The sequence below is a fragment of the Nyctereutes procyonoides genome, unplaced genomic scaffold (assembly GCF_905146905.1).
Source record: "Nyctereutes procyonoides isolate TBG_1078 unplaced genomic scaffold, NYPRO_anot_genome, whole genome shotgun sequence".
NCBI lineage: Eukaryota > Metazoa > Chordata > Mammalia > Carnivora > Canidae > Nyctereutes > Nyctereutes procyonoides.
The window spans coordinates 57,355,405-57,382,218 of record NW_026575140.1 but is presented as its reverse complement, the minus strand read 5'-3'; the positions used below and the strand labels follow the sequence as shown (position 1 = coordinate 57,382,218).

Genomic DNA, 26,814 nt, shown 5'->3' with positions numbered 1-26,814 from the left:
ACCGAAGGGACACTCACCTGAGCCGGAAGTCCTGGCCTCCACCCCTCCGGGCCCAGGTGAAGAGGAAGAAACCTGAGCGCCAGGGTCACGCCCCTTCTCTGGCCCGGCTCGGGCCGCAGGTGGGGAGGAGGTGGAGGCTTCTTGGGAGTTCCACGCTCGAAGTCAGCCCCTCGAGACAGGACTTCCCTCGGGAGCCAGGGTGCCCCCTCCCCTCTCCCCAGCAGGTGAGCCTGGGTACTATGGAACCAGAGCTGTGGAGGGACGCTCTGGGCTCCTTGTCTCCTCCTACCCACCCCTCCCGCAGGGACTCTTGGTTTCTACTCGAGGTGTATTCCTGGCCCTGCCCTACTTTCACCCCCACCCTCTGCTCTTTTTTTACAGTTGGCTATCCCAACCGTCCCCAGCTTCAGGAGCCCCAGCTCCAATCCTCAGAACCCTGCTGCCTTCGGCACCCTCCTGGGAGTCTCCAGGCCCAGAGCCACCGCCCTGCGCCCGCTGCCAACCTCCTGCTGTGCTGCCCTCCTGCTGACATCCCACTCCCAGGCAGGGCGCCCCGATACCCTCATCTTCGTGGCTCTCCGAGTCAATCTCTATCCCTGACACAACTCTTGCCTGGGCCCTTTGCGCCCCACCCCCACCGGCGATCACTGTCCCCCCTGCCTCGAGGCTCCTTCCTAGCAAAAGGACAAAAACTCGGAGGCCAGAAGTTCAGCAGAGGGTGGGGAGCAGGGTAAGGCCTGGGTCAGATTCTTGGCCACACCTGTCATTCCCCTCCCTTGGAATCTTTCCAGAACCCATCCACTTTCTGGCTTCCCCCTCCCTCCAGCCCTACTACACATGTTTCCTTTTCCTTTGAGCCCGGACCTGACTGCGCGCTTCCCATCCTCTGGCGGCACTGTCTCCCTAACACCCAGCTCCCCGGTGGCCTTGGATGCGGCCCTCAGAACCCCAGGTGGCCCTTGGGCTTCTGTTCCCACGCTTCCCAGACTGTTGCCCCCACCGCCCTATGGACATCTCTACCGAGTGTCTCCAATCGCTCATCCCACCCTCGCCTCGTGTCATCTCCCCTGCCTGCCTTTCCTCCGTCCCATTCCGCACCCTTCTGAGTCGCCCTTGGAGCCCCTTCTCGGGAGCCCAGCCACACCACACCCCTGCCCCCTCGCCCAGAGCCCTCTGCACCCTCCTCTCCTCTGCTCCTACTCCTGGACTCACACCTTCCCATCTTCTTCTCCATTTCTCTTTCTCTTTACCTCCACTCTCTCCCATTTTCCATTTTTCTTCCCCCTTTGAAACATTTCTCCATAAGGCTCTCCTTTTATGCAGTAAAAATATTAAAGGGCCCCGGGACTGAGCTCATCTCCCTGCACTTCTACAAAACGCAGACTTCGATGAGTTCTTTGTTGTTCGTTTTTATTTTTCTACTTTTTTGATTAATGGTGAGTTGGGTTTTGTTAAGGTGCTTTCTGGCTCCAAAATGATATGTTTCTTGTTACCATCCTATATCCATTTGTCTCCAAGCTCACTGCCACTACCTCAGGCCCACCCACTGTCACCCCCTGCCTGCGCACCACAAGTGCCTCCAAACCAGCATCCCTGCTTCCCTGCTGGTCCTTCCAAAATCCATTATCCGGAAGGAAACGTGTGTGTGTGTGTGTGTGTGTGTGTGTGTGTGTGTGTGTGTGTGTGTGTTTCAAACTTAGGTCTTGCTACTTTCAGTTTAAAATCCTTAAAATCGGGGCACTCAGGTGGCTTGGTGGGTGAGTGTCTGCCTCCGACTCAGGGCGTGATCCCAGGGTCCTGGGATCAAGTCCTTCATCGGGCTCCCCGCAGGGAGCCTGCTTCTCCCTCTGCCTGTGTCTCTGCCTTTCTCTGTGTGTCTCTCATGAATAAATGAATCAAATCTTTAAAAAAAGAAATTTAAAATCCTTGAAATTGAAGTGGCCAGGTGGTTCAGTCGGTGAAGCATCTGCCTTCAGCTCAGGTCATGATCCCTGGGTCTTGGGATCGAGTTCCACGTGGGGCTCCCTGCTCAGCTGGTACTGCTCTTCCTACTTGTGCTTGCTTTCTCTCTCTCTCAAATAAATAAAAATCTTTTTTTTTTAATCCGTAAAATCTTCCAATGTCATGCCTCTGCTCCTCTTGCTCCATGGATTTGGCAAATAAAGGCCATATTGTGGCTTATCAGACCGGGCCTCAGCCCCACTGACCTTCTCTCCACTCCTGACATCTATTACTTTCACGCCCACCAAAGTACCCTTCACACACTCTGTTCCCTATGCCTGGATGCTCTTCTCTGTGCTCCTGACCTGCCTTCCTCTACCGGACTCATCCCTGAGGGATCAGCTCATATATCACTTCTCCTGGAAAGCCTGGCCTGATCACCCCGCCCCAGACTGAGTCATATCACCACTACTCCAGCTTTAACTTTCAAAATTCTTATCATATCACGGTTTCAGACTATTTACTCTGCGTGATTATTTATTCAATGTCAGTCTCCCACTGTTGATGTGTCTGGGTTTATCGCCAATAAATATTTGATGAACGAATGAAGAAAGAAAAAGTGAACAATATCTTCATTTACTTGCTCAGCAGATATTTTCCGTGTTCCTGGATAACGTACCAGACACCATGCTTGACGCCGAAACAGGAGAGATGAGGACACTGCACTCATGTCACTTAGATTCTAGAGGGAGGAAACAGACCACAGGGACAAAAAGAACATGGTGCATGTTTTAAAGGCAATAAGACGGGCAGTGTGATAAGGTTGGGTCCACTCTAGACATCAGGGAGAACTTCCCAGGAAGTCACCATAAAATAAGGAGCCAGCCGAGAGAAAAAACCATGTTGTAGGTAAAGGGAATGTCCAAGTGCTGGGATCCCATGTCGATTTAGCCTTTGCAACTTTGTAGTATTAATTTAAAGCAGGATCTCTCAACCCCAGTACCTTTGACATTTGGAGCCAGATAATTTTTTTTAATTTTTAAATAGGATTTTATTTATTTATTTATTTCAGAAAGAGAGAGAGAGAGCACACAAGCATGAGGTGGGGTGGAGCAGAGGGAGAAGCAGACACCCCCCTGACCAGGGAGCCCAATGTGGGGCTCAATCCCAGGACTCCAGGATCATGAGCTGAGGCATGAAGGCAGATGCTTAGCCAACTGAGCCACCCAGGTGCCCCAGGGGCAGATAATTCTTTGTTGTAGGTGACTGTCCTGTGCATTATAGGACATTTAGCAGCATCGTTGACTTGCACTGATGAGATGCCGTAGAACCCTCCTCTGTGCCCCAGTGTGACAATCCAAAATGGCTCCAGACACATTGCCAAATGTCCAAATGAAGGGACAGGCAAAATGGGTCCCAGTTAAGAGCCACTGAGTTAAAGTGTGACCAGTCAACATCACTGTGGTTGTTTTGCTCTAGTAGCTTCAGGTGAATGGTTGGGTTCAAGGAGCAAATAGATGGATGGGCGAACTTAACCAGGATTGGGATTTTGCTAAGAACAGAGAGAAATGATTTAATATATTTGCATGAGAATGTTTTATGTGTTAGATTGTGGATATAAATTGGGAAAGAAGGAAAGTAAGCCTAAAAAAAATAAAATTACCAATTGAGATAACCATATAATTTTCTTTTTTTTTAATTAAAGATTTTATTTATTCATGAGAGACAGAGAGAGACAGAGAGAGAGAGAGAGAGGCAGAGACATAGGCAGAGGGAGAAGCAGGCTCCATTCAGGGAACCTGATGTGGGGCTCGATCCTGGGACTCCAGGATCACACTGTGGGCCGAAGGCAGGCGCTAAACCGCTGAGCCACCCAGGGATCCCCTCAATTGGTAATTTTAAAAAGCGTTTGATAAGGTCCAACACCTACTGATGATAAGAACTTTTAGCAAACAAAGATTAGAAAGGAAATTTGTATACCTGATAAAGAAGTATTAGACTCATCTCTTTTATTTTTGGTAAAAGGACAAAGAAGGTCACTGTTATCCCTTTTGTTTGGACAAAGTCCCAGAGGTCTTGACCAATGCTACAGGGAAATAGGGATGCCTCGTGGGGCTCAGGGCGTGATCCCGGGGTCCTGGGATCAAGTCCGGCATCTGGCTCCCTGTGAGGAGCCCACTTCTCCCTCTGCCTGTGTCTCTGTGTCTCTCATGGCTAAATAAATAAATTCTTTTTAAAAAAAATAAATTTTTTTGAAAAGTTAAAAAAATTTTAAAAAATATCTCAATAGGGGATACCTGGGTGTCTCAGCAGCTTGGCGCCTGCCTTTGGCCCAGGGCGCAATCCTGGAATCCCTGGATAGAGTCCCAGATCGGGCTCCCTGCATGGAGCCTGCTTCTCCCTCCGCCTGTGTCTCTGCCTCTCTCTCTCTATCATAAATAAATAAAGAAATCTTTAAAATTCATATATATATATATATATATATATATATATATATATATATATATAGCGATAACTTTACCCTCAAATTTGTATGGAGCAGTAAAAGACCACAAATGGTAAATAACCATTGAAAAGAAAGAGTAACAAGAAAGGTCTTGGGCTTCCAGAAATTTAAACTTGCTACAAAGCATCATGAAAAATGACAACAATAACACTGTGTAGTATTCATGCAAGAAAGGAAGGATACACCAGTGGAACACAGTAGGAGTTCAGAGGTAGACACTTTATCAGAATTTGTGGTAAATGTGGCTCAATAAGAGAAAAATAAATTGGATCCCTAGCACACAAAACAAGGAAGCACTCTAGATGGATTTAAAAGACCCAAATACAGGCATGCCAAGCTGGCTCTGTTGGCAGAGTATGCAACTCTTCTTTTTTTTTTTTTTTTAAGAGAGATTTTATTTATTTATTCATGAGACACATAGAGAGAGGCAGAGACACAGGCAGAGAGAAGCAGGCTCCCTGTGGGGAGCCCGATGCAGGACTCAAACCCTGGACCCCGGGGTCACTACCTGAGCTGAAGGCAGATGTTCAACCACTGAGCCACCCAGGCATCCAAGAATATGGAACTCTTGATCCTGATCTTGGGGTGGTGAGTTCGAGCCCCACGTGTAGCCTAATGGTTACTTAAAAATAAGTAAGTAAATAAATAAATAAATATCACCTGAATATGAAGACTAAAACTGCAGTTGTTGAAATAAAATGCAAAAGAATAGAATAGTTTTGTGGTACAGAGATGGAACAAAACATTTGCAAATTTTCCAAATCACAAACCATAAGGGGAAAATCTATTATTTAAGGATTTATATTGAAGTTCACCAAAGAATAATTAAAGGGCAGATGACAGAATTAGAGAAAATATTTGCAAAGTGCAAATCTGACGAAGGACAGATGTCATTTTTTAAAAGGTCTTATTTATTCATTTGAGATAGAGAGAGAGACACACACACACAGCATGAGCAGGAGGAGATGCAGAGGGAGAGAGGGAAGCAGGCTCCCTGATAAGCCCCATATGAGACTCAGTCCCAGGTCCCAGAGACCATAACCTGAGCTAAAGGCTCATCTGAGCATCCACTGATGTCATTTTTTTAAAACTTTTTGCCAGTCACAAGAAAAATACTCCCAAGACTGCAGCCCCGGTGCCCAGCAGTTTAGCGCTGCCTTCAGCCCAGAGCATGATCTCGGAGACCTGGGATCGAGTCCCACATCGGGGTCCCTGCATAGAGCCTGTTTCTTCCTCTGCCTGGGTCTCTGCCTCTCTCTCTCTCTCTCTCTCTCTCTCTCTCTCTCTGTGTCTCTCATGAATAAATAGATAGAATCTTAAAAAACAAAAAACTCCCAAGAGAAAAGGAGCAGAGTATACAAGGACATTTACAAGAGAAGAAAGCCAGGATGCTAACAAGTGTTTCAACAGATTTTCCAAACCATGAGTCACCAGATGAAACTGCAGTAAGACATATCTTTCATCCGTTGAACTGAGAAATATTACAAATCCATTTGTAATACAAATATTACAAATCCAAAGAAATTTTCATTTATTGGATTAAAATCTCATACTCCATTCTGGTATTTATTTATTTATTTATTCATTCATTCCTTCATTCCTTCATTCATACAGATTTTATTTATTTAACCACCAGAGGGAGACAGAGCACAAGCAGGGGGAGCAGCAGAGGGAGAGGGAGAAGCAGGTTCCCTACAGAGCAGGGAGCCCCATGTGGGGGCTTGATCCGAGAACCTCAGGACCATGACGTGAGCCAGAAGGCAGACGCCCAAGCAACTGAGCCACCCAAGGATCCCTTATTTTATTTCTTTAATTTTACTTATTTTAGTTTTTGATAGAGAGTGTGTGAGCAGTGAGGGGCAGAGAGAGAGAGAAGCTTAAGTAGACTGCATGCCCAGCAGGGAACAAGATGTGGGGCTGATTTCATGACCCCTGAGATCATGGCCTGAGCCTAAATCAAGAGTCAGAAACTTTTTTTTTTTTTAAGATTTGATTTATTTATTCATGAGAGACACACAGAGAGATGCAGAGACACAGGCAGAGGGAGAAGCAGACTCCACGCAGGGAGCCCCATGCGGGACCCGATCCCAGGACCCCAGGATCAACGCCCTGAGCCAAAGACAGGCGCCAAACCGCTGAGCCACCCAGGGATCCCCAAGAGTCAGAAACTTAACTGACTGAGCCACCCAGGCCCCCCCATTCTGACTTTTAAAGGCCTTACCATCCCAAGTGTTAGTGAGAGTGTGAAGAAACGGAAATTCTCACACCTTGCTGAGGGGAATGTAAAATGGTACAACCACTTTGGAAAACAGGTTCATACAAATTTACAGATATGTCTGTAATATAATCTAGTTGTTCTAGTTCTTTTCCAAGAGTAATGCAAGCACAGTGTCCATACAAAGATTTGTACCCGAATGGTCCTGGCAGTTTTATCCATAGGAGCCTACAACTGAAAGTGACCCAAATGACAGCAACAGGTGAATGGGTAACCAGACTGGCTACTATTGATAATTGAATCAATAATCTTCAGGAATAATAAGGAATGAACTCTTGATACACACAACCACACATATGAATCTCAAAATAAATCCATAAAGTGAAAGAGGCCAGACAACAGTACAATCTGGGGGCCCCTGGGCGGGTCAGTAGGTTGTGTGGCTGACTCTTCGTTTCGGCTCAAGTCATGATCTCTTGGGATGGAGCCCAAGATTGAGATCAGCTCCACACTCTGTGGGTAGTCTGCTGGGATTTCTCCCTCCCCCCGCCCCTCCCCTTACTCGTGCTCTTGTTCTCTCTAAAATAAATAACTTTTTTAAACAGAGAGATAGAGTAAATTCTGTATGTTTCCATTTGCATGAAATTCCAGAAAATGCAAAGTGTTCTGTAAGGACAGCACTGGCTGCTTAGGGTGGGGTGCAAGGGCGGTAGGGAGGGATTACAGAGAGATACAAGGAAACTTGCGGGGGGAAGATGAATATGCTCATTCTCTTGATGACAGTTCCATGGGTGTAGACATCTGTCAAAACTTACCAAATTGTACATTTGAACACATGTGGAGTTTATTGTTTGTCAACACCTCAATAAAGCTGTTAACACACACACACACACACACACACACACACACACACACAAACCCTTATTCAGGGATGCCTGGTTGGCTTTGTAGTTGAGCATCTGCCTTCAGCTCAGGTCATGACCCTGGAGTCCTGGGATCGAGTCCCACATCAGGCTCCCCACAGTGAGCCTGCTTCTCCTTCTGTCTGTGTCTCTGCCTCTCTCTCTGTGTGTCTCATGAATAAATAAATACAATCTTAAAACAAAACAAAACAAAAAACTTATTCAGTTCAATGTCCTCTAAATCCCTATGAGTGTTACATTATTCACCTTCTCATTTTAAGGATGAGATAAATAAGGCGGAGAGATCAGGAAACTTTCCCAAGGGCACAGTGTCAGTAAGTGCCCCAGCAGGTACTCAAACTCAGGCTGTGGGAACCTAACCATACTCTTCCCTCTGCTGCCTCAGGCCTGTTGCTGAGAGTCCGCAGTGGCAGCAGGATACTGTCGCCTGCTGACGGATGTGGAGACAGGGACAGTCATTCTTCAGAGCAAGCTGGTAGTACTGAGTCAAATTAGGTATAAGTATGCCCTATGACTCAGAAATTCCACTTGTGGAGACAGACAGAGATAATAATAGACATGCGCATAGGCAGAGATGGATCTCCCAAAGAAGTTCTCATAGGAGCCCATAACAAACCTTGTATGGAATGCGTGTTCCCACATCCTGTGTCGCAGGTGGGAGACTGCAGGGGATACGACGTGGGTGCTCACAGGGGGGATTGCAAGCAACTGAAACGTGGAGTGAATGATGCCGTGGGGTACCGTGCAACGAATTCGATAGTCACCAAGCACGGCTGAGGTTTTAAAACCACTGTTTTAAGTACTGTCAGTGCTTACTGACAGTAAGGAGGACCAGAATGAAACATATGATGCTATTTACATAAATTAGAAATATTTGCTCACAAAACACCTGATTTTTTAAAAAATATTTATTTATTTATTTGAAGAGGGAGAGAGAGTGAGTGTGAGTTGAAGGCAGGTGACAGAGGGAGGGAGAATCCCAAGCAGACTCCCTGCTGAGTGGGGGAGCCAGACATGGGGCTCCATCCCATGACCCTGAGATCATGACTTGAGCTGAAATCAAGAGTTGGACGCTTAATGTACTGAATCACCCATGTGCCCAAAACAAACGATGTTTTTTGCAAGAGCTCAAACAAAAACAAGCATGAAGTGCATTGAGTTGGTTGCCTTTTGTAGGAGATCAAGTGGGAAATGGGTATGGAAATTTTTAAGAATAGGCTTTTTTACTTTGGGTTTTTTTTTTATTTTTTTATTTTTTTAAAGATTTTATTAGACACAGAGGGGAGAGAGAGAGAGAGACAGAGAGAGACAGAGAGAGACAGAGACACAGGCAGAGGGAGAAGCAGGCTCCTCACCAGAAGCCTGGATCCTGGAACTCCGGATCATGCCCTGAGCCAAAGGCAGACACTCAACCACTGAGCAACCCAGGTGTCCCTGTTTTTGTTTAAGTAAGCTCTATGCCCAACGTGAGGCTTGAACTCACAACCCTGAGATTAAGAGTTACGTGCTCCACTGACTGAGACAGCCCAGAACCCCAAAAGAGAATCCCTTTTATTTTTTTTTTAATTTATTTATGATAGTCACACACAGAGAGAGACACAGGCAGAGGGAGAAGCAGGCTCCATGCACCGGGAGCCCGACGTGGGACTCGATCCCGGGTCTCCAGGATCACACCCTGGGCCAAAGGCAGGCGCCAAACTGCTGTGCCACCCAGGGATCCCCGAGAATCTCTTTTAAAATAAAAATAAGGGGATCCCTGGGTGGCGCAGCGGTTCGGCGCCACCTACAGCCCAGGGCGTGATCCTGGAGACCCGGAATCCAGTCCCCCGTCAGGCTTCCTGCATGGAGCTTGCTTCTCCCTCTGCCTATGTCTCTGCCTCTCTCTCTTTCCTCTCTGTGTATTCTCATGAATAAATAAATAAAATAAAAATAAGGGGGATGCCTGGGTGGCTCAGTCAGTTAAGCATCTGCCTTCGGCTCAGGTCATGATCTCAGGGTCCCAGGATTGGCCTTGCGTTGGGCTAGCTGCTTGACAGGGAGTCTACTCATCCCTCTCGCTTTGCCCCCCCCGTTGTGTGCTCCCCCTCAAATGAATAAGATCTTACAAATAAATAAATAAAATAAAATAAGACACAGGTCAGGGGATCCCTGGGTGGCGCAGCGGTTTGGCGCCTGCCTCTGGCCCAGGGCACGATCCTGGAGACCCGGGATCGAATCCCACATCGGGCTTCCGGTGCATGGAGCCTGCTTCTCCCTCTGCCTGTGTCTCTGCCTCTCTCTCTCTCTGTGACTATCATAAATAAATAAAAAATCAAAAAAAAATTAAAAAAAAAAAAAAAAAGACACAGGTCAGAGAACACAATGCCCAAAGAACTGTGTCTGAATTCGATCCTCTGCAGATAAGACCCTGATCTAGAGACAACACGGGGCAAAGAGACAAGGAGGGCGGCGGCATTGCTGGAGTCCAGAAGCAAGGTCGCCCTACAGGACCTGGAAGCAAAATGGGCCTGTGGAGTAGGAGCCGGAGCCAGTGTGCCTGTAGGGGTCCCCCGCTTTGCTGCCCGCCCCCCCCCCCGCCGGCCCCCGCCAATCTCTTACCTGCCTTGAGCAGAAGGCAGTGGTCCCAGGAGCTTAGCAGACAAAAGCCCAAGGGGATGAGGCCCCCCCCCGCCCCCCGGGGACAGAAGGCAGAGTTTAGGAAGGGCTGCAGCTGGTTCCATTGGATGAGCCAAGGATCACTCCACAAGATCCACACCCCCGGACCCCAGGCAAGGTCCTCACCTCACCACCCCTCCCTGCCCTGCATCCTGTGCCTCTCCTTCCCTTCCCATCTTCTATCAGCACCCTCGCTCCCACCTTCCAGGCCATTCTTCCTCCTCCCTGCCAGCTCTCCTGCTCTCTCTCATTTCCTCTTCTACTTCCCCATCACTTCCAAACTACCCTATCTATCTACTTCTAGCTCTGACTTACTTTCTTTGATTCTACTTCTCTGGGGGTGGGGCGGGGAGGGGGTTAAACCCCTAGAAGGGTCTTTGTGTGATCACCCCCCAACCTGCTCTATTGGCTGTAAGGACCAGACCCCTTATTTCATCCATTCAGCATTTGCTAGGTGCCAACTGCTAGGCTGGGGGCTGGGTCCATAGCGGTAAACAAAGTGACCTTCTCTCAAGGCTGTCCTATTGGAAAGAAATGGTGACACTCTACTACACTGGGAACACATGGTTTGCTTTTTTTCTTTTCTTTCTTTTTCTTTCTTCCTTCCTTTCTTTCTTTCTTTCTTTCTTTCTTTCTTTCTTTCTTTCTTTCTTTCTTTCTTTCTTTCTTTCTTTCTTTCTTTCTTTCTTTCTTTCTTTCTCCTGGAGGAAGCCAATAAAGATTTCACAAAGGGCATGAGCATGTTTTGAAGGGTGAATAGGAGTCCTCCAGTATTCCAGCCTGAGGCTTTTGTCCATCAGAGGCACCCAGGAGAGAGATGGCATAGTGTGTTCTGGGTGTAAGGAGTTAGGTGTTGAGTAGAACTAGAAGGTGAGGCAGAGATAGGACAAGGAAGGCAGGAGGCTTTGGTCACTCTGAAAAGGGGTTTGAACTGTTTTGGGGGGTGTTTTTTCTAAAAAAAAATGTTATTGATTTATTCATGAGAGACACACAGAGAGAGGCAGAGGCACAGGCAGAGGGAGAAGCAGGCTCCCTGAGGGGAGCCCGATATGGGACTCGATCCCAGGACCCCGGGGTCATGCCCTGAGCCAAAGACAGATGCTCAACCTCTGAGCCCCCCAGGCGCCCCAATGGGTTTGAACTTGACAGTAGGGGCAGCAAAGAACCATTGACTTTTGGGGCGAGAGTGATGAGGTTGAACTTCTTTTTACATTGAACTCAGCCCTCCTCCTAAGGGGAAGGAAGGAGCAGGGGGTCATGGTGGTCTGGATCCAAGTGGCAGCTGTACAGGTGGAGAAAATCAGATGAACGTGAGCTTAGGAGGTCAGCACGCCGATGCGGTTAACAACTGGATAAGGGTGGGGATGGGGGGCAGGGGTGGAAGAGGAGAGGAGTGGAGCTCGACCTCCAGTATTCTCACAGGAGCGACAGGGTGGCCAACGGGACATCCACCGTTGTGAGGACGGTAAGGAGGAGGAACAGGTTCGCACGTGAGGCGCACGCGAGCTACCCGGTGCAAGTGGCAGCCCAACCCTGGGATCCCGAGCTCCAGATGGAGCACGTATGGGAGCCTTGCCGGGGAGGACCCGGGAGGGACGCCTCCCCTCACCCTACGACTCTGCCCTCATCCGCGGCGGATCTGCGCTCTCCCTCCAGGTGGCACCACAGTCCCGCGCTTCGGAGGCCGGTTGGCCGCGCAGAGCGCTGCGCTCCGCTCTGGACGCGCCAACTCTTAGGTCGCGCCCTCCTCGCTGCAGGTTCAGACCCGGAGCGGCCTCCAGAGAGCGTGTCTAAGTGGTCCACGCGGCCAGCACGTTTGAGGCAGCTCGGGGACCTCAGGCTGGTGGCGTGGTTGGTGTGAGCAGCGGCCTCTCGGGCCGCCCCCAGGAACCAGCGTGGGGAACGCGTGTAGGGGAAGGGACAGATGGGCAGGGCCCGGAGCACGGACACACGAAGGGAGGACCACCGAGCCCAGACGCCCAAGACGCTGGGAACGGAATCTCTTGTGCCCCGGGGCCAGCCCCGCGTGGGAAGCGTGTCTCGGACCCTTTAAGGCTCCGTCGCCCTGCCCTCCCCCGCCCGGGGACAGGCCGGGACACCCAGGACCTGACATTTGGCGTCTCCCAACGTGGGAGCTAAAAATAGCCGCGGGGGGTTACTCCAGGCCAGTGTTCCCCTGCCACCTCGCGCGAATCTTCCCGGGGCCGGCGGACCTGCCACATCCCCTCTTCTCGGACCCCGCGCCCCTCCAGCCCGCGGCGCCTGACCTTCCAGGGGCCTCCGCAGCCCCGAGCCCCTGTGCACTCGAGGTGGGGCGAGGCCTCCTGGGTCCCGAGACCCCTGTCCCCAAACTTCGCCGCGGGAGGAGGCCCGGCGCGCGCGGGGCGTGTCTCCCCGGGATCTCTGGGGAGGCGTGGCCTCGCGGGCGGGCCCGCTCCCCCCGGTGCCAAATTTCCAAACCCGGAGAGCGGGGAGGGGCGTGGCTTCCTGGGGTGTGCGGGCTCCTGGCCAATGGGTGTTGCGAAGGGCGTGGCCCGTGGGGGCAGCGGGGGCTCTTCGGGGCTCTCCCCCCAGCCCGGTTCCTCCAGATCCCCCGGAGCCCTGCCGCTCTCTGGATCCTTGGCCCGCGACAGTGGGTCCCGCCAGGCTCGCCCTCCGCACGCCGCTCCAGGACGCCCGGCGCCCCCGCGCCCTTTGCCCGCCAGGCCCGGGCCGCCGACCTCGCAGTCGCCTCCCTGTTAATCGCGGTCCCTGCGCATCGGGTCCCTAAGACAAGATGCCGTCGGGCTTCCAGCAGATCGGCTCGGAAGTAGGGTTCAGCACGCGGGGGCGGGACGGGGGCACAGGGCCCACGTTTCTCGGGCTGGGGTCGCCGATGGGGTCAGCTAGGGGGCGGTCCCTGCGCAGGCGCGGGGGGCGGGGGGGGGAAATGGGGGCCTGGCTATTTATACCCGGGCTGGACAACCCATGACTGTGCGATTCCAATCCTTCGAAGAGGCTGAGTGGGTCTGGGGGGGGGGGCGTCCGTGGGCACGGGCAGCCGCGGGATTCCCCAAATCCAGGGCTCGTCCCCTTCTCCAGTGCGCGGCACACGGGGATCGGGGACACTCTGCCCCCTGGATCCGGCTGCAGAAAGCAGGTCCAGGACACTCTTGTCCCCCTGGAGCTGCCCGTGTGTCCCAGCTCGCGGGAAGTTTTTCGAGGAGCGGAGGCACCCGTGGGCCCCCCCCCCCACGGCGGTCCTCCAGGACACTGAACTTTCCCTTGGCCCCACGGTTGGTGGAGGGGCTGAGGGGAGTGGCAGCCCCCCCCCCCCCAGCTCAGGTTTCCGCTTGGAGACAGTCTGTGCCGCCAGCAAGCGGCCACCACCGCCACCGCCCCCATCCCCTGGGCACCGGCGCTCCGGGGCAGAAGCCCCCCCCTCCCCCCCGCGCCCTGCCCTGCGTCGTAGTCGTCAGAGCCTGGAGGGGGAAGGGAGACCGGGGCGGAGACACGGGAGGCCACCCCAAGGGCTGAATGCGGGGAGGAATGACCGCGATGTCCTTTTCGGAAGTACCTCTCTTGAGTCTGTTGGGGGCCTCCGGTGGCGGTGGCGCGCTGAGTGAAGCCCTGAGGGGAGGAAAGAGGACCGACGCCCCCACAATAAGGCACTGGCAGGTTTAGGAATCGAGTGCCATCAGGAATACCCTTAGCATTGGGTTTTGATTTTTCTCACTTGCACAGACATCTACACAAAGCAGGCAACACCGCCCACCCCTACCTCCTCCCTTAACACAGAGGAAACCTAGCTCCAGAGCCGGGAAGTGACTTGGCCAAGGTCACACAAATCTGAACTCCAGTCTTAAGGCCAAGCCTGCCCCCAAGGTCACCTAGAAATGGTGAGGCCAAGGCCCTCAAACATTTCCCAGCTTGCTGGACTCAGACATCCAGTTTCCCCTTCATGCCTGGTTACTGGGTGCTTCCTGCTCCTGTTTACACTGAGATCCTTGCTCGATTCCTAATATGGTCCAGTTTCCCTCACCCAACGTGTTGGATGGAACCCAGCATCTTCAGGCTCTGGCTGGGCCCAGGCCCCCGGGATGGAGGAAAGAAATCTTGATTCCGTGTGACCTGCCTCCTCTCTGCTTCTGACCCCCCAGGACGGGGAACCCCCTCAGCAGCGAATCACTGGGACCCTGGTCCTTGCCGTGTTCTCTGCTGTGCTTGGCTCCCTGCAGTTTGGCTATAACATCGGAGTCATTAATGCGCCACAGAAGGTGAGGGGCTTGCGACTGGCACGGTGGGCTGGGGACAGCAGGGGACAGCAGACAGGGATGTCCCTGTAAGTGTTCACTGCTCCGTGTCTCCCCACCCCCGCCAGGTGATTGAACAGAGCTACAATGAGACATGGCTGGGGAGGCAGGGGCCCGAGGGGCCCAGCTCCATTCCACCGGGCACCCTCACCACTCTCTGGGCTCTCTCAGTGGCCATCTTTTCTGTGGGTGGCATGATCTCCTCCTTCCTCATTGGCATCATCTCTCAGTGGCTGGGAAGGTATGGGGCTGGCAGGTGAGGGTGGGCCGGGCAGGAGGGGGGCTGCTGCATGGCACCCGAACTCTCCTACTCGCTCTTTGCCTCTCAGGAAGAGGGCAATGCTGGTCAACAACATCCTGGCGGTGCTGGGGGGTGCCCTCATGGGCCTGGCCCACGCTGCTGCCTCCTACGAGATGCTCATTCTTGGGCGGTTCCTCATTGGCGCCTACTCAGGTACCGACGGGCAGCATGGCCCTGCCCAGCATCCCGCTGTCCTCCACCAGCACTGAGCTTGAGGGTGGGAGTGGCCAGCTGCCCACAGCCCTCTCTTCTTCCCTCTGCTCAGGGCTCACATCGGGGCTGGTGCCCATGTACGTGGGGGAGATCGCCCCCACTCACCTGCGGGGCGCCTTGGGGACACTCAACCAACTGGCCATCGTCATTGGCATTCTGATCGCCCAGGTGACTGGGCCTGGCCTTCTGGGTGGCTAGGCAGGGGGTTGAGTGGGGCTCGGGACTGAGTGGCCTGCCCTCTTTCCCATGCTTCTCCCACAGGTGCTGGGCTTAGAGTCCATGCTGGGCACTACCACCCTATGGCCACTCCTCCTGGGCATCACAGTGCTGCCTGCCCTCCTGCAGCTGGTCCTGCTGCCCTTCTGCCCAGAGAGCCCTCGCTACCTCTACATAATCCGGAACCTAGAGGGGCCCGCCAGAAAGAGTGAGCTTCCACCCCATCTTGCAAGCTCCTGTCCTGCCTGGCACCCTCTCTGTCCTCTCAGCCCTGACTCTCCTCCCCTGCAGGTCTGAAGCGCCTGACCGGCTGGGCTGATGTATCTGGGGAACTGGCTGAGCTGAAGGAGGAGAAGCGGAAGCTGGAGCGGGAGCGGCCCCTGTCCCTGCTACAGCTCCTGGGCAGCCGCACCCACCGGCAGCCTCTGGTCATCGCCGTTGTGCTGCAGCTGAGCCAGCAGCTGTCAGGCATTAATGCTGTATGTAGGCAGCAGCCTCGGGGTGGGGCAGGGGTGGGGGGACGGCCCCAAAGATGGGGAAAAGGCAGCAAGCCTCCTCTGTCCAGAGTCGGGGTCAGTGGGGCTTGTTGTGGCTGCAAGGAAGGGACGTGCCCACCACCCCCTCTCCTTCTCCCCCCATAGGTTTTCTATTATTCAACCAGCATCTTCGAGACAGCAGGGGTCGGGCAGCCAGCCTATGCGACCATAGGAGCTGGTGTGGTCAACACAGTCTTCACCTTGGTCTCGGTAACTGCTGGCACCCACTGTTGGCTCCACATCCCCTGGCTGCCCCTCCCAGTCCCTCCCACTTCCTGTGCCCTGGAGGCCCCTGCCAAGCCCTGACTTTCCCTACAGGTGTTCCTGGTCGAGCGGGCTGGCCGTCGGACACTCCATCTCCTGGGCCTGGCAGGAATGTGTGGCTGTGCCATCTTGATGACCATAGCCCTGCTTCTGCTGGTGAGGCCTGGGGAGCAGGAAGGGACCAGAGGCCCAACCCATGGGAACTACCCCAAGAGGCTGTGTCCTTGGAACATGCCTTTGATCCTGGGGCTGGCCTGTGTGCTCCCGAGGGTCCCAGGCTGCACTTCTTGCCCCCTCTGGGAGAAAGCTCTAGCACACTTCTGGCAGCCAGGAAGGAGATCCAGTGTCCAATCTCAGAAACAATCATTCCTAAGGACCCAACTTCATTTTATTTTAAAGATTTGATTGATTCATTCATGAGAGAGACAGAGAGAGAGGCAGAGCCACAGGCTGAGGGAGAAGGAGGCTCCATGTGGGGAGCCCGATGCGGGACTCAATTCCAGGACCACAACCTGAGTCAAAGGCAGACGCTCAACCACTGAGCCCCCTGGGTGCCCCTGGGACCCAATTTTATTTTATTTTATTTTATTTTATTTTATTTTATTTTATTTTATTTTAATTTTTTTGGGGGACCCAATTTTAGAACCAAGAGAGCACTGACCGTCCTAACATCCAAGAGGGTGTTAACATTGCCTGTGCCCCGAGTAGGGCAGTAGGGCAGCCAGCTGAGGGTCAACACTCAGAACTGGTCAATGAAAGGCCTGCTGTCACCTAGGGTGGCAGGCTCCTCTGTGAACTGCTGGGAGAGGTTTTCAGGTCTCTCCACTGAGGGCAACTTAAGATCCAGAGAGACATGACCTGAAGTCCTTTCCCTCCCTGCCTGCCCCAGGAGCGGCTTCCAGCCATGAGCTACGTCTCCATCGTGGCCATCTTTGGCTTTGTGGCCTTCTTTGAGATTGGCCCGGGCCCCATACCCTGGTTCATCGTGGCCGAGCTGTTCAGCCAGGGCCCCCGCCCAGCAGCCATGGCCGTGGCTGGCTTCTCCAACTGGACAAGCAACTTCATCATTGGCATGGGTTTCCAGTATATCGCGGTAGGTGCCCTGGCCCGTGTTCCCACTCCCACCCCGTAGGCCATAGGGCAGCAAGTCACAGCCAGCCCACTTGCTTTCCCCACTCCTGTCTGGGGATCACTTTGGTGGGCCCTGTGGACCCTGAAAACCACCTGCTCGACCACTACAGAAGGAGGGAAGGGGGCTGAAGTATGTGGGCTACTGAGAGAGGGGTGTTCAAGACCCACTGTGCCAGAACAGACCAGAATTACCAGCTGCACACTTGTACTGCAGAGGGCTACTGCTCTCAGGCCAGGGGAGGGTGATGATAGCAGGTGGGGCACAGAGACGTCTTTCTTCCCTTGTTCCTGGGGTCTCCCTTGCCCCACAGAGGAGCCATCTGCCTGTGGAGATGTCTGTGGAGCCCCCCTGCCGCCAGGACCTCCCCTTCCTCAACACCTCTTTCTCCACCTGTCCCAGGAGGCCATGGGGCCCTATGTCTTCCTTCTGTTCGCGGTTCTCCTGCTCGCCTTCTTCATCTTCACCTTCCTAAAAGTGCCTGAAACCCGAGGCCGGACTTTTGACCAGATCTCGGCTGACTTCCGCCGGACACCGTCTCTTCTAGAGCAGGAGGTGAAGCCCAGCACGGAACTCGATTACTTAGGACCTGACGACGAGAATGACTGAGGGTCCAGGGCAGGGGTGGGAGGGCTATGCTCTCGTCCCCCCCCCTCGCCCCCCACCGGAGACCTCTCCTATGCAGCACTTTCGCCCTCTCTTCCCTGTTACTTACTGATGGAACTGGGAAGCCGGAGGGAAGGGTGGTCTCAGCACCCCCTCATTCCCCTCGTGTGACTCTTGGATTATTTATGTGTCATGGTTAGGCTGTGGCCATCAGGGTGGACCACTCTGGCCACTCATCCCCTTCCTCCTCTGTAGCCCACCCCACCCACACCCGGCCTCAGCTCCAGAATATTCTCGTCCCTCACTAGAGAAGGGGGCTGCAGGGAGGAGAGGCCCTAGGGCCGACTCTTTGGTCAGGGAGCAGGACCTGTGAAGACAAACAGCTTCCTGCCACCTTGGGCTCCTCCTACTTTCTGGCACTTTCTCTGAATTCTTGCCACATAGACTCTGGGTGAAGGGGGTCCCGTCTTGACCCCTGACAGGCCGCACCCTCCCAAGGCCTCAGTTCACTCCTCCTGGCAGGCTCAGCCCTCTCGCTCAACTGGAGGGCCATATGCCCATGCAAGGGGAGAGGGCCTGCTCCCCCAGGCCGCAGAGGGGGAGCCCCGCTCTTGTCCCCTTGCCCCTCCTGAAGGGTGTGCCGCCTCCAAGCTTTTGACTAACTAAGGGAAAGGAGGATTTGAAAGGCTGCCTGTAAACATGGGGTAGGAGGAGCCTTCAGATATTTTTGTACATGTTTGCAAAAGGGGTGGGGAGAAGAAACCAAAGGTCTGTTGTACTAAATGTATATATATATATGTATAGATGGATATATAAAGTCACTGTACGTGATGGCATCCTGCTGTGAGGCACCCAGGAGGGGCTGGATGAACCACAGCGTCTCTCCCCACCTGCCAAAGAAGCCTCTGGATGTGCTCACTCTGCCCCCACTTATGCTTCTAGTCGGCCCCCCTTTTTATTTTTTTTTCAGTTCCCCCCTTTTAAACTAAGCTCTACACTCATTGTGGGGCCTGAACACACGACCCCAAGATCGAGAGTCGACCCCAAGATCAAGAGTTGCGTGTTCCACCAACTGACCAGCTGGGCGCCCCTGATCATTGCTTTTGTTAACACAGTAAATGCTCAGTAAGTTTAGCCCCAAGTGGCAGAAGCTGCCCTGGGCACGTTCCAGAACCCTCCTTCTGCAGAGGAGAGGTCAGCCCCAGGTTTCAGCTGGGAGAAGTGAATCTCACAGCCCAGAGCTGCAGGCCTAGAGACACCCCGGCCCTGGGCCCTGCCTCCTGCCCCCCACCCCTGCGCCCCATCCTCTGCCGCCCCCTTCAGCAGGGAGTTACCCACAATTCTCCACAGAGAAGAGGCAAGAGACCAAGACCACAGGGAAAGCCTGTTTTTTGTTTTTACTGGAGGCTCAGGTGGCACATGACAGTTCATAAAATGGCTTCAGAGGTAGGGGCTGGGGTTGGGGGAGGAGGAGACAAAAAATAAACTGGGGTGGGAAAGAAAACAACCAGGAGGAGGTAAGAGCTGGCTGGTTCCTTCTCAGCCTGATTTAGGGGAGGGAGCTGGTGCCTCTGAACAATAGGTTGGATCCCTTCCTTCACCCCTTGGTAGGGGAGAGAGAAAAAGCAAAAGGTTGTTGCTTTGGCCCTCCTGAGTCTCAAGGGAAAGGGGAAAGCCGGTGTGTTCTGATGTCATGAATTCTGGGAAGGGGGGGGGTGCTGGGTCGGGTAGAGGGCAGCTGGAAAAACTGGCAGATAACCTGAGAGAGAGAAGGACACAGACTAATGTGACTGGAGGACCCCCGCCCCCATGTGCCCCAGGCTCCCAGCCTGTGACCCCTCCCTGCACCCCAGGGCCCCCCTCTGCTGAGCCCGCCCCAGGCACAGCAACTCACCAGATGGTGGCTCTGGGGGTCCTTCATGTTGGAGTCACTCCAGTATAGTGGGGGGGGGTCCCCCACTGTTGATGGGGGCCGAGGTCTGGAGAGAAGGGGGGCAGTCACCTGAGACCCTCTCGTTCTTGACACCCCCCAACTTCAGTGTTCTCCCACCTTTTTTCTCCCATTCCTCCCTAGTTCACATTCACAAGTGGAGCCGTGACTCCAGGGAGAGCGAGAGGGGTGTCTGGGGGTGGGGGGCGCCTGCTGGACGTGGTGGACCGGGCCACCTGGCTCACTGGTGTGTGTGTGGGGAACAGGCAGGGCCTTTACTCCTAGTCCCCAGTCCTAGCAGCCCAAGACCTCACCTCTGGGGCTGTGGACTGCCTGGGTCCAGGGGGCTGCTGCTGCCGCCGCCGTTGGAAATACGGACGGTTTCGTGGGCGCTGGGGCTCAGGCCGGGAACCATCAGTGGGGCCTTGGCTGGGCTTGGTCTCACCATCCCCACCTTCCGTAGTAGGCTGCTGGGGTGGCCTGGGGCGGAAAGGCCTGGGGAGACAAGTGGGGGACCCTGGAGGGGGCAGGGAGCCCGTGTGTTCCGTCTCCCTCCCTCCCAGGGCTTTCCGGGCAGAGGGGGCCTGGCCTGCTCTCCGTCTCCCTGGGCAGTTAAGCAGCCACCACTGAGCTGCCCAGGCCCCTGCCACTGCCACCAAGACTTGCTATGCCCCCTCCCACTGGGACCAGTCCTGGAAGGCAAGGGGAAGCTGGGCCCAGAAAGGGGGTCTCACCTTCGGTACCTAGGCCGGAACCTGGGAGGGGGGACCCGCTCATCTCCTTGCTGTTGGTCTCCCTCCAATGGAGCGGTCTCTTTGGGCTCTACCCCGTCGGTGCCCTAGGAACACACGAGACCTGGGGGAGCTGGGGCAACACCTGTCGCCAAGGATCCCAACCTCGGGGACCCATCCTGGCCCTCCTCCCCTTCTTCGGGAGCCCCGGAGGTCTCTGTCCTCACAGATGCCCCCTCCCTCCCCAGGTGTACTAGCAGCTTCTGCGTCCCAGGACTCCCACCTCTATAGGCTGCTGCTGGTTGAGGGGCCGAGGGCCTCGCACAAAGCGCCGGCGGTAGAAGAAGGGAGGTGGCCGCCGTCGCCTGGGCCTCTGCCCAGAGTCCTCAGGTCGCTCCCCCTCGCTGCCTGGTTCTGTCCCACCTGATGGAGCCTCTGCCACCATGGGCGGCGGGGCAGCTGGACGGGGCCGGGGGATGAATCGGCGGAACCTGCGACGATTGGGGGCATAGCGGCTGCCCTTCACTGGCACGCCCCCGGGCCCAGTTACATTGGCAGCTTCTGCACCCTGGAGAGAAAGCAGGTGGGGAGGACAGTGAGTGCCCACTCAGCCACACACACCTCCCCAAACCTGCTTCCCCTTCTTCCAACCAAGGCCCCCATTCAGTTCCTCCTCGGCTGCTGTCTCCTGGCCTCCTCCAGGGGACTTTCCAGGAGGGTAGCTGCTGCCGCTGGACCCTTGTGGACTCAGGACCCTTAGGGGACATGGCACGTGGAGAATGGACTGGGACTGGGAGTGCTTGGTGCATGACAAAGAAACCCCAATGTCATCAAGTGACCAAAGGGACTCAGTCCTTAGGACACCAGGGTGGGGAAGGCAGTGCTGTCCTCCCATGGCCTGGGCTGACTGGCCCAAGGAAGGGGGTTCTGGGGGGGGGCTCTCTCCGGCAGCCCAAACCTTCTCTCCCTCCACGACATCAAACTCCACCGTCTCCCCATCTCCGACGCTACGCAGGAACTTCCTGGGGTTGTTCCTCTTAATGGCCGTCTGGCAGGGGAAAGGCGAGGAGAAAGGTGAGGGCAGGGAGCCCGGAGCCTCCCTCACCCCTGCTGGGTCCGCCACCCTGCTCCATTCGGTTCACCAGCGACGATCCCTGCGGCCCAGCCAGAGGGTGAGGGTGGAGGCGGGCCAGGTTTAGTAGGGGATAAGCCAAGACCCAGGAGGCGCCTCCCAGCGTTGGTGCCCGAGCCCGGTCCCCAGAACACACTCCCTCCTCCCTTTACCCCTCAGAGGCTCTGAAGAGGGAGGCCAGAGACAGGAACTCAGCGAAAAAAAAGGCAGAGACAGTCTTAAGTTGCAAAGCCGGCAAAACGCACCATGCTGCTTACCTCAGAGCTTCTGCCACCAGAGTGGTGGTTCTCACCCCGGGGCCTGCATCAGCATCACCTGGAGAGCTCGTTAGAACAGATTGCTGGGCTCCGCCCCCAAGTCGGCCTGAGCCAGCAGGTCTGGGGTGGGGCCTGAGAGTTTGCACGACAGGTGATGCTGCTGCTGCTGGGGACAGCACTTTGAGAACCACCACACCCAAGTATCTCTAGCCTGTGTTGGCTCCCTCCACATGCTGCCTAGGACTCGTCCTTGTGTTACCAGGTCCTGGTGTAGGTAGTGAGCATGCCACGGCCAGAGGGCAACAAGTTCATTCCTCACAGACACAACCTGACACAAGTGGGGCCAATGGTGGGGAATATAGGCACCTGATGGAGGGGGAGGGGAAGCCATTTCTCCTGGCCATGCTGTCGTGAGGGGAAGAGCAGGAAACCGCTGTGTGCTGCTAAGGATTACAGCAAAGACCTTCAGAGAGAGGGTGGGTTCCCTCCACACCCTCCCCAAACCAACCTAGCTCTTACCTGGTGAACAAAGACATCCTCCTTGGTGTCATTCCTGCAGAACAGGGGGCTGGTTATGGGGTGCTCTTGGTGAGGCCTCCCAGCCCGGCCCTAAAAGCAGCAGGCCCACCCTTGCCAGCCTCCCCTGACTCCTTGGGGGTAGACGGGGCCCAGAGTGACAAGAGCCAGAGACTGGTGAGAAGTATACCAAAAACCTCAGCGAAAGCCCTGAGCTCCCTAAGGGTGGAGGACAGGCAAAGTCACCTTGAAGAAGTCGGGCAAGTTCTGCACCTGCTGAGGACTCGCCCCTCTGCCCCTGGGGCACCTTAGAGCCTGGCAGTGCTCAGTCTAACTGTTCCAGGCCAACACCCCTCTGTCCCAACCCCCACCATGGCTGCAAAATCCCTCTTCAGCCCTTCCCTTCTGCAGTCAGGAAAGGGGGATAAAGAGCAGCCTGGATAGGGGTGCCGAACAAGTCTGAGAATGGGACAAGTTGGCACGATCCTGCTCGGAACTCCCCCAGGACTTGCTTCTCACCCTCAGCCCGGAGGTGAGCCCCAGGGGCAGGCCCCGCGCTCAACAAACTGAGAGACTGAGGGTGAGAAAGAGTATTGGGCCATTCTCTATCATGACTTGCTCGTTACCCCACTTGATCCCAGCACCCCATGGCAGGGGTGGGGGGATGGGAAGGTTTTCCTTCAGAACATCCCAGGAGCCCTCAGCTTCCAGAATTAGAGAGGGATCCTTCCCTAGATCAAATGTTCCAGCTTTAAAGCACTTGGAGCTGCACAAAGGTCAGGCTGCTAAGAGGGAACCAGGGCCTCCCAGGAGGGCTGGGCCAGGCTGGCTCTCCGGCATGGGGAAGGGCCCACTGGGGGAGCCCTGGCTCTGCTCAGAATCTGCCACTACTGCCCCTCCCAGTAGTGATGGGGGTGGAGGGATTGGGGCTGCCCAGCTGAAGGGAACCGGCAGGGCTGGCTTCCTTCCCCAACAGCCACCCCCCTCACCAGCCCACAGCACCATCAGGTGGGGGGATTCAAATGAGCCAGCAGCCCTCTAAGGGAGATGAGTCAGGGGAGTGCTCCTCCAGCCGCCCCAAACAGGAAATGAGGGAGGATTCCAGCCCAGAGCCCTGAGGCGCAGACAGCAGGTACATTCTGCCCCAAAGGCGAAGCAAACTAAACCACAAGGTGAGACAGGCAAGCCAGGCGGCTCCGAGCCAGGTTTGCCAAGTTCCTAGATCATTAACTCTCTGCTGCCCTCGGAGATGTGGAGGAGGCTCATCTTGCCCCCATTTGTGCGGCGGTTAAATACTTTCAATCAGCGTCAGCTGGACATTGCAACCATGTGCCTCAGCAGGGGTAGAGAGGAGGTGGGGAAGGTGTCCAGTCCCACGGGCCAGATTGGAAGACACCCCTGCCACCCCCTCCCTGGGTTTCTAAGGTACCTGTTGATGAATCCGTAACCATTCCGGACGTTGAACCATTTGACAGTGCCCAGGACTTGGATTGCTGCCAGGCAGAGATGCAGTGGGGGCAGTAAGGTGGGGGGGAAGAGATGGGGTTGGGCTCAGTTTGGAAACACTCCAAATCGAATCTACCTCCCTTTACCTATTAAGCTTAACTTCAAGCCACGGGGTTTCACCCAGTGGCTAGCTTTAAGGCATTCTGATCCCAGGTCCACCAAATGGAGGCGCCCACACAGAGGGGGCTCAGGCTTTCGAGACCCTTCCAACTCTAAATCACATTTCTCCTGAGCTACAAAGCCCGGCCCTTCACCTAGAACCAGGTACTCACCCGGCCCACTGGTTCCTGCCCTCCCAAAGAAAAGGTTCCCGGTGCACCTGCTTCCCAGGCTAGGATTCGGCTGGGACTAGGCCGAGCCTCCCGCTGTAGGGGGCGTGCCCAGGGCACCAGTCGGGAAGGCACGGCAGGATTGCCCAACAGGGGAACCCACTCTGGTCAGCCGCCCCCTGGCCCAGCTAGTCCTTTGAGCCTCGGGCGCCAGGCCAGCCTCCGACGGCTTCCTGCATCGCGTGGGCTCCGCAACGCCCCTCCCCCAGCCCGACGACCCCGTAGAGCCGCTCTGGCACGCGCCCTCCCCTCACCCAGAACCGGCTTGTCCGCCTGACTCCGGGCCGGGGGCGCGGGGGTCCCCGAGGCTGCCGTCGCCGGGTTGCCAGGGGTGCGGGGACCCAGCGCCGAGGGGGTCCCAGCAGCGGGGCCCGAGGCGGCTCCGACCCCGCCGCCGCCCGCCCCGCTGCCTGCTTTCTGTGGCTCCCCTGCGGGCACCGGCACCACCACAGCTACCACCCCTGCCGCCGTCGCGGGCACCGTCGCCGCGGGGGCCGCTGTCGCCACCGCTGCCGCCTCCGCCTCGCTCATCCCGCCGGGTCCGGTACCGGCCCCCGCCGCCGCCGCCGCCTCCTCCGCCGCCGCCACCGCCACCGCCCCGACCCCTCCCCCCGGCTCGCGAACCCTCCGCCCCGCTCGGTCCTCGCGCCCCGATCCTCGCCCGCACGCCGCCAGCCGGCCTCCGGCCGAGGCCAATAGCAACCCGCAGCCGCGGCGCGCGCAGGCCCCGCCTCCCGGCCACGGGCCAATTGGAGAGGAGCAGCTCCCCCGGCGCGCACACCGGCCACGCCTCCCGGACTTCGCGCGGAGGCCAAGGCCCCCGCTCACCGCCCCGTAAGTACACCTGGGCCCCGCCCCTAGGTTGTCACGTGACAGCGGCCGGCACAGCCCATTGGCCGGCGGCCCCTCGCCCCTCCCCCTCCCCCCCTCTCCACCGGCCGCGGGAAATCAAACGGGCTGGTCGCGCACCAACCGCCACCTGGCTGCTGCGCGCAGGGCGGGGCGGGGGGCGCAGCTCCAGGGTTGCCCCTGACGACCCGGGAGGGGGCTGGCGCCGACCGCCTCGGCTCCGGCTGCGGTCGGCCCCGTTCCTCTCTGCCCTCGCCCTCCAGACGGCGGGTGCCCGCACGCCGCCTGTCCCCGGGGGTACCCGCACGCCCCAGACGCGTACCCGCCCGCGCCGCACAAGGATGACTGCCCAGCTCGTAGCTGTGCTCCCTTTTGCATCAGAGGTAGAATCCACGGAGCAAAATGCACGACTCCCGTTTATCCGTGCGGCCGACACCGCGGTAAAACAGAGCTCCCCTCGACCCCTTACAGGCACCCCAATATCCCCGCGGACCCCGACGGTTTCTGGGTGCTGGCCGCCCCTTCCGGCTCCCGGGCCGTTCCCTCCACCTTCCATCTTTTCCCCCAAGCGGCCAGGCTCTGCGGCCTCTGGGCCTTTGCAGGGGCACTGTCCTCCCCCTGGAACGCGCCTCTGTGCTTCTCCGGGCGGCCTCCTCTTTGGCACATCATCCTTTATTCTTCTCTTTCCTTGCCTGAACATCTGAGCGCCTCCTGCACCTGCCCGTTTATTCTCCCCCCGCACCGCCTCGGCCCCGTGACGCCGAACCGCACGGCTGTAAGAACTTGTCGGCGGCGCGCCTGACGCCCGCAGCCGCTACTCACTGTTTCTTGGAGAAATACACGGCCCCCATCCTGCAGACGGGAAGACTGAGGCCTGGGCGAGGCTCTCCCCAGGTGCCTTGGGAGCCCCGCGGGCTCGCCCAAAGCTGCATTCTCCCTCCGGGCTGCAGAGGTCGCTCCTTCCGAGAGCCGCCCCCTCTTCGGCCCCGCGACCTGGACCGCGCGCGCGTATTTTTAGCCGGGCCTCTAAGCGCCAGTAGCTTGTGCCCGCACGCGCCCCGGTCCCGGGGGCCGCTCTCCCTCGGCTGCCGCGGCCAATCCCGGTGCCCGCGCGCCCTCTGCCGGCCGCGCCCGGAGGCACCGGCTCCCCCCACCCCCAGTCCCCCGCGGTGTCGCCACCTGCTTCCCCGCCCGCCCCAGCCCTGCGGCCCTTCCCTAGGCCACTGTCCTCTGTCCCAGCGCCTTGGGCAGCGCGGACACAAAAGGCAGGGGATAGGTAAGAAAAAGACTAAGTCGCAAGGCAAGGCCGGGATGGACGCAGAGAGGACCACCCCTCCCTTGGGCTAAGGACCCATGCACCTGTGTCCAGCCAGGAGCCCGAGGAGTGCAGAAGCGGGAGGTCAGGGCGGGGCGAGGCAAGTGGGAGCCACTGCGAGGGGCCCGGGCGGCAGAGGGAGCACGCAGGAGGTGCAGAGGGCGCGGACTGGTTAACCGAACTGTGAGATGAGAGGAAGTCCCCAGGAAGGGTGAGCCCTGTCTATGATAGGGGTAAAAAGATGTCAAGAGGACCTCCCTGCCCGGCGTGGGGCAACGAGGGACAAGCGCCCTGCGACAGCGCAGAGGCAGGAAACAGTGACGTGCTGTCTATATCCATGGACAGGAATTAGCAGATGCCCGGGCGACAAGCAGTCAGTGTGCCTGTTCAGTGGGAGGGTTTGCAGGTGTGATTTTCCAATGATTTAAATATGTTTCAGGGCTAGAACTAGC

General features: G+C 56.3%; 2 protein-coding genes across 2 annotated transcripts; one reads left to right on the top strand and one right to left on the bottom strand.

Moving 5' to 3' along the window:
* The first annotated feature begins 12,808 nt into the window (after window positions 1-12,808).
* SLC2A4 (solute carrier family 2 member 4) lies at window positions 12,809-18,633 on the top strand. Its single transcript, XM_055306670.1, has 11 exons — window positions 12,809-13,049; window positions 14,380-14,496; window positions 14,601-14,773; window positions 14,862-14,986; window positions 15,099-15,214; window positions 15,308-15,470; window positions 15,554-15,741; window positions 15,904-16,008; window positions 16,117-16,218; window positions 16,952-17,155; window positions 17,594-18,633. Exons 1-11 carry the CDS (start codon window positions 13,017-13,019, stop codon window positions 17,798-17,800), a joined length of 1,533 nt encoding a protein of 510 aa, XP_055162645.1. The 5' UTR covers window positions 12,809-13,016; the 3' UTR covers window positions 17,801-18,633.
* Window positions 18,634-19,177: 544 nt separating this feature from the next.
* On the bottom strand, window positions 19,178-24,748 carry YBX2 (Y-box binding protein 2). The gene is made up of 9 exons (XM_055306671.1): window positions 24,453-24,748; window positions 23,793-23,856; window positions 22,367-22,400; window positions 21,417-21,506; window positions 20,742-21,026; window positions 20,462-20,565; window positions 20,042-20,222; window positions 19,692-19,776; window positions 19,178-19,556 (listed from the first exon to the last, which is right to left on the bottom strand). The coding sequence occupies exons 1-8, from the start codon at window positions 24,727-24,729 to the stop codon at window positions 19,726-19,728; spliced, it is 1,086 nt and encodes a 361-aa protein (XP_055162646.1). The 5' UTR covers window positions 24,730-24,748; the 3' UTR covers window positions 19,178-19,556; window positions 19,692-19,725.
* Window positions 24,749-26,814: the final 2,066 nt, after the last annotated feature.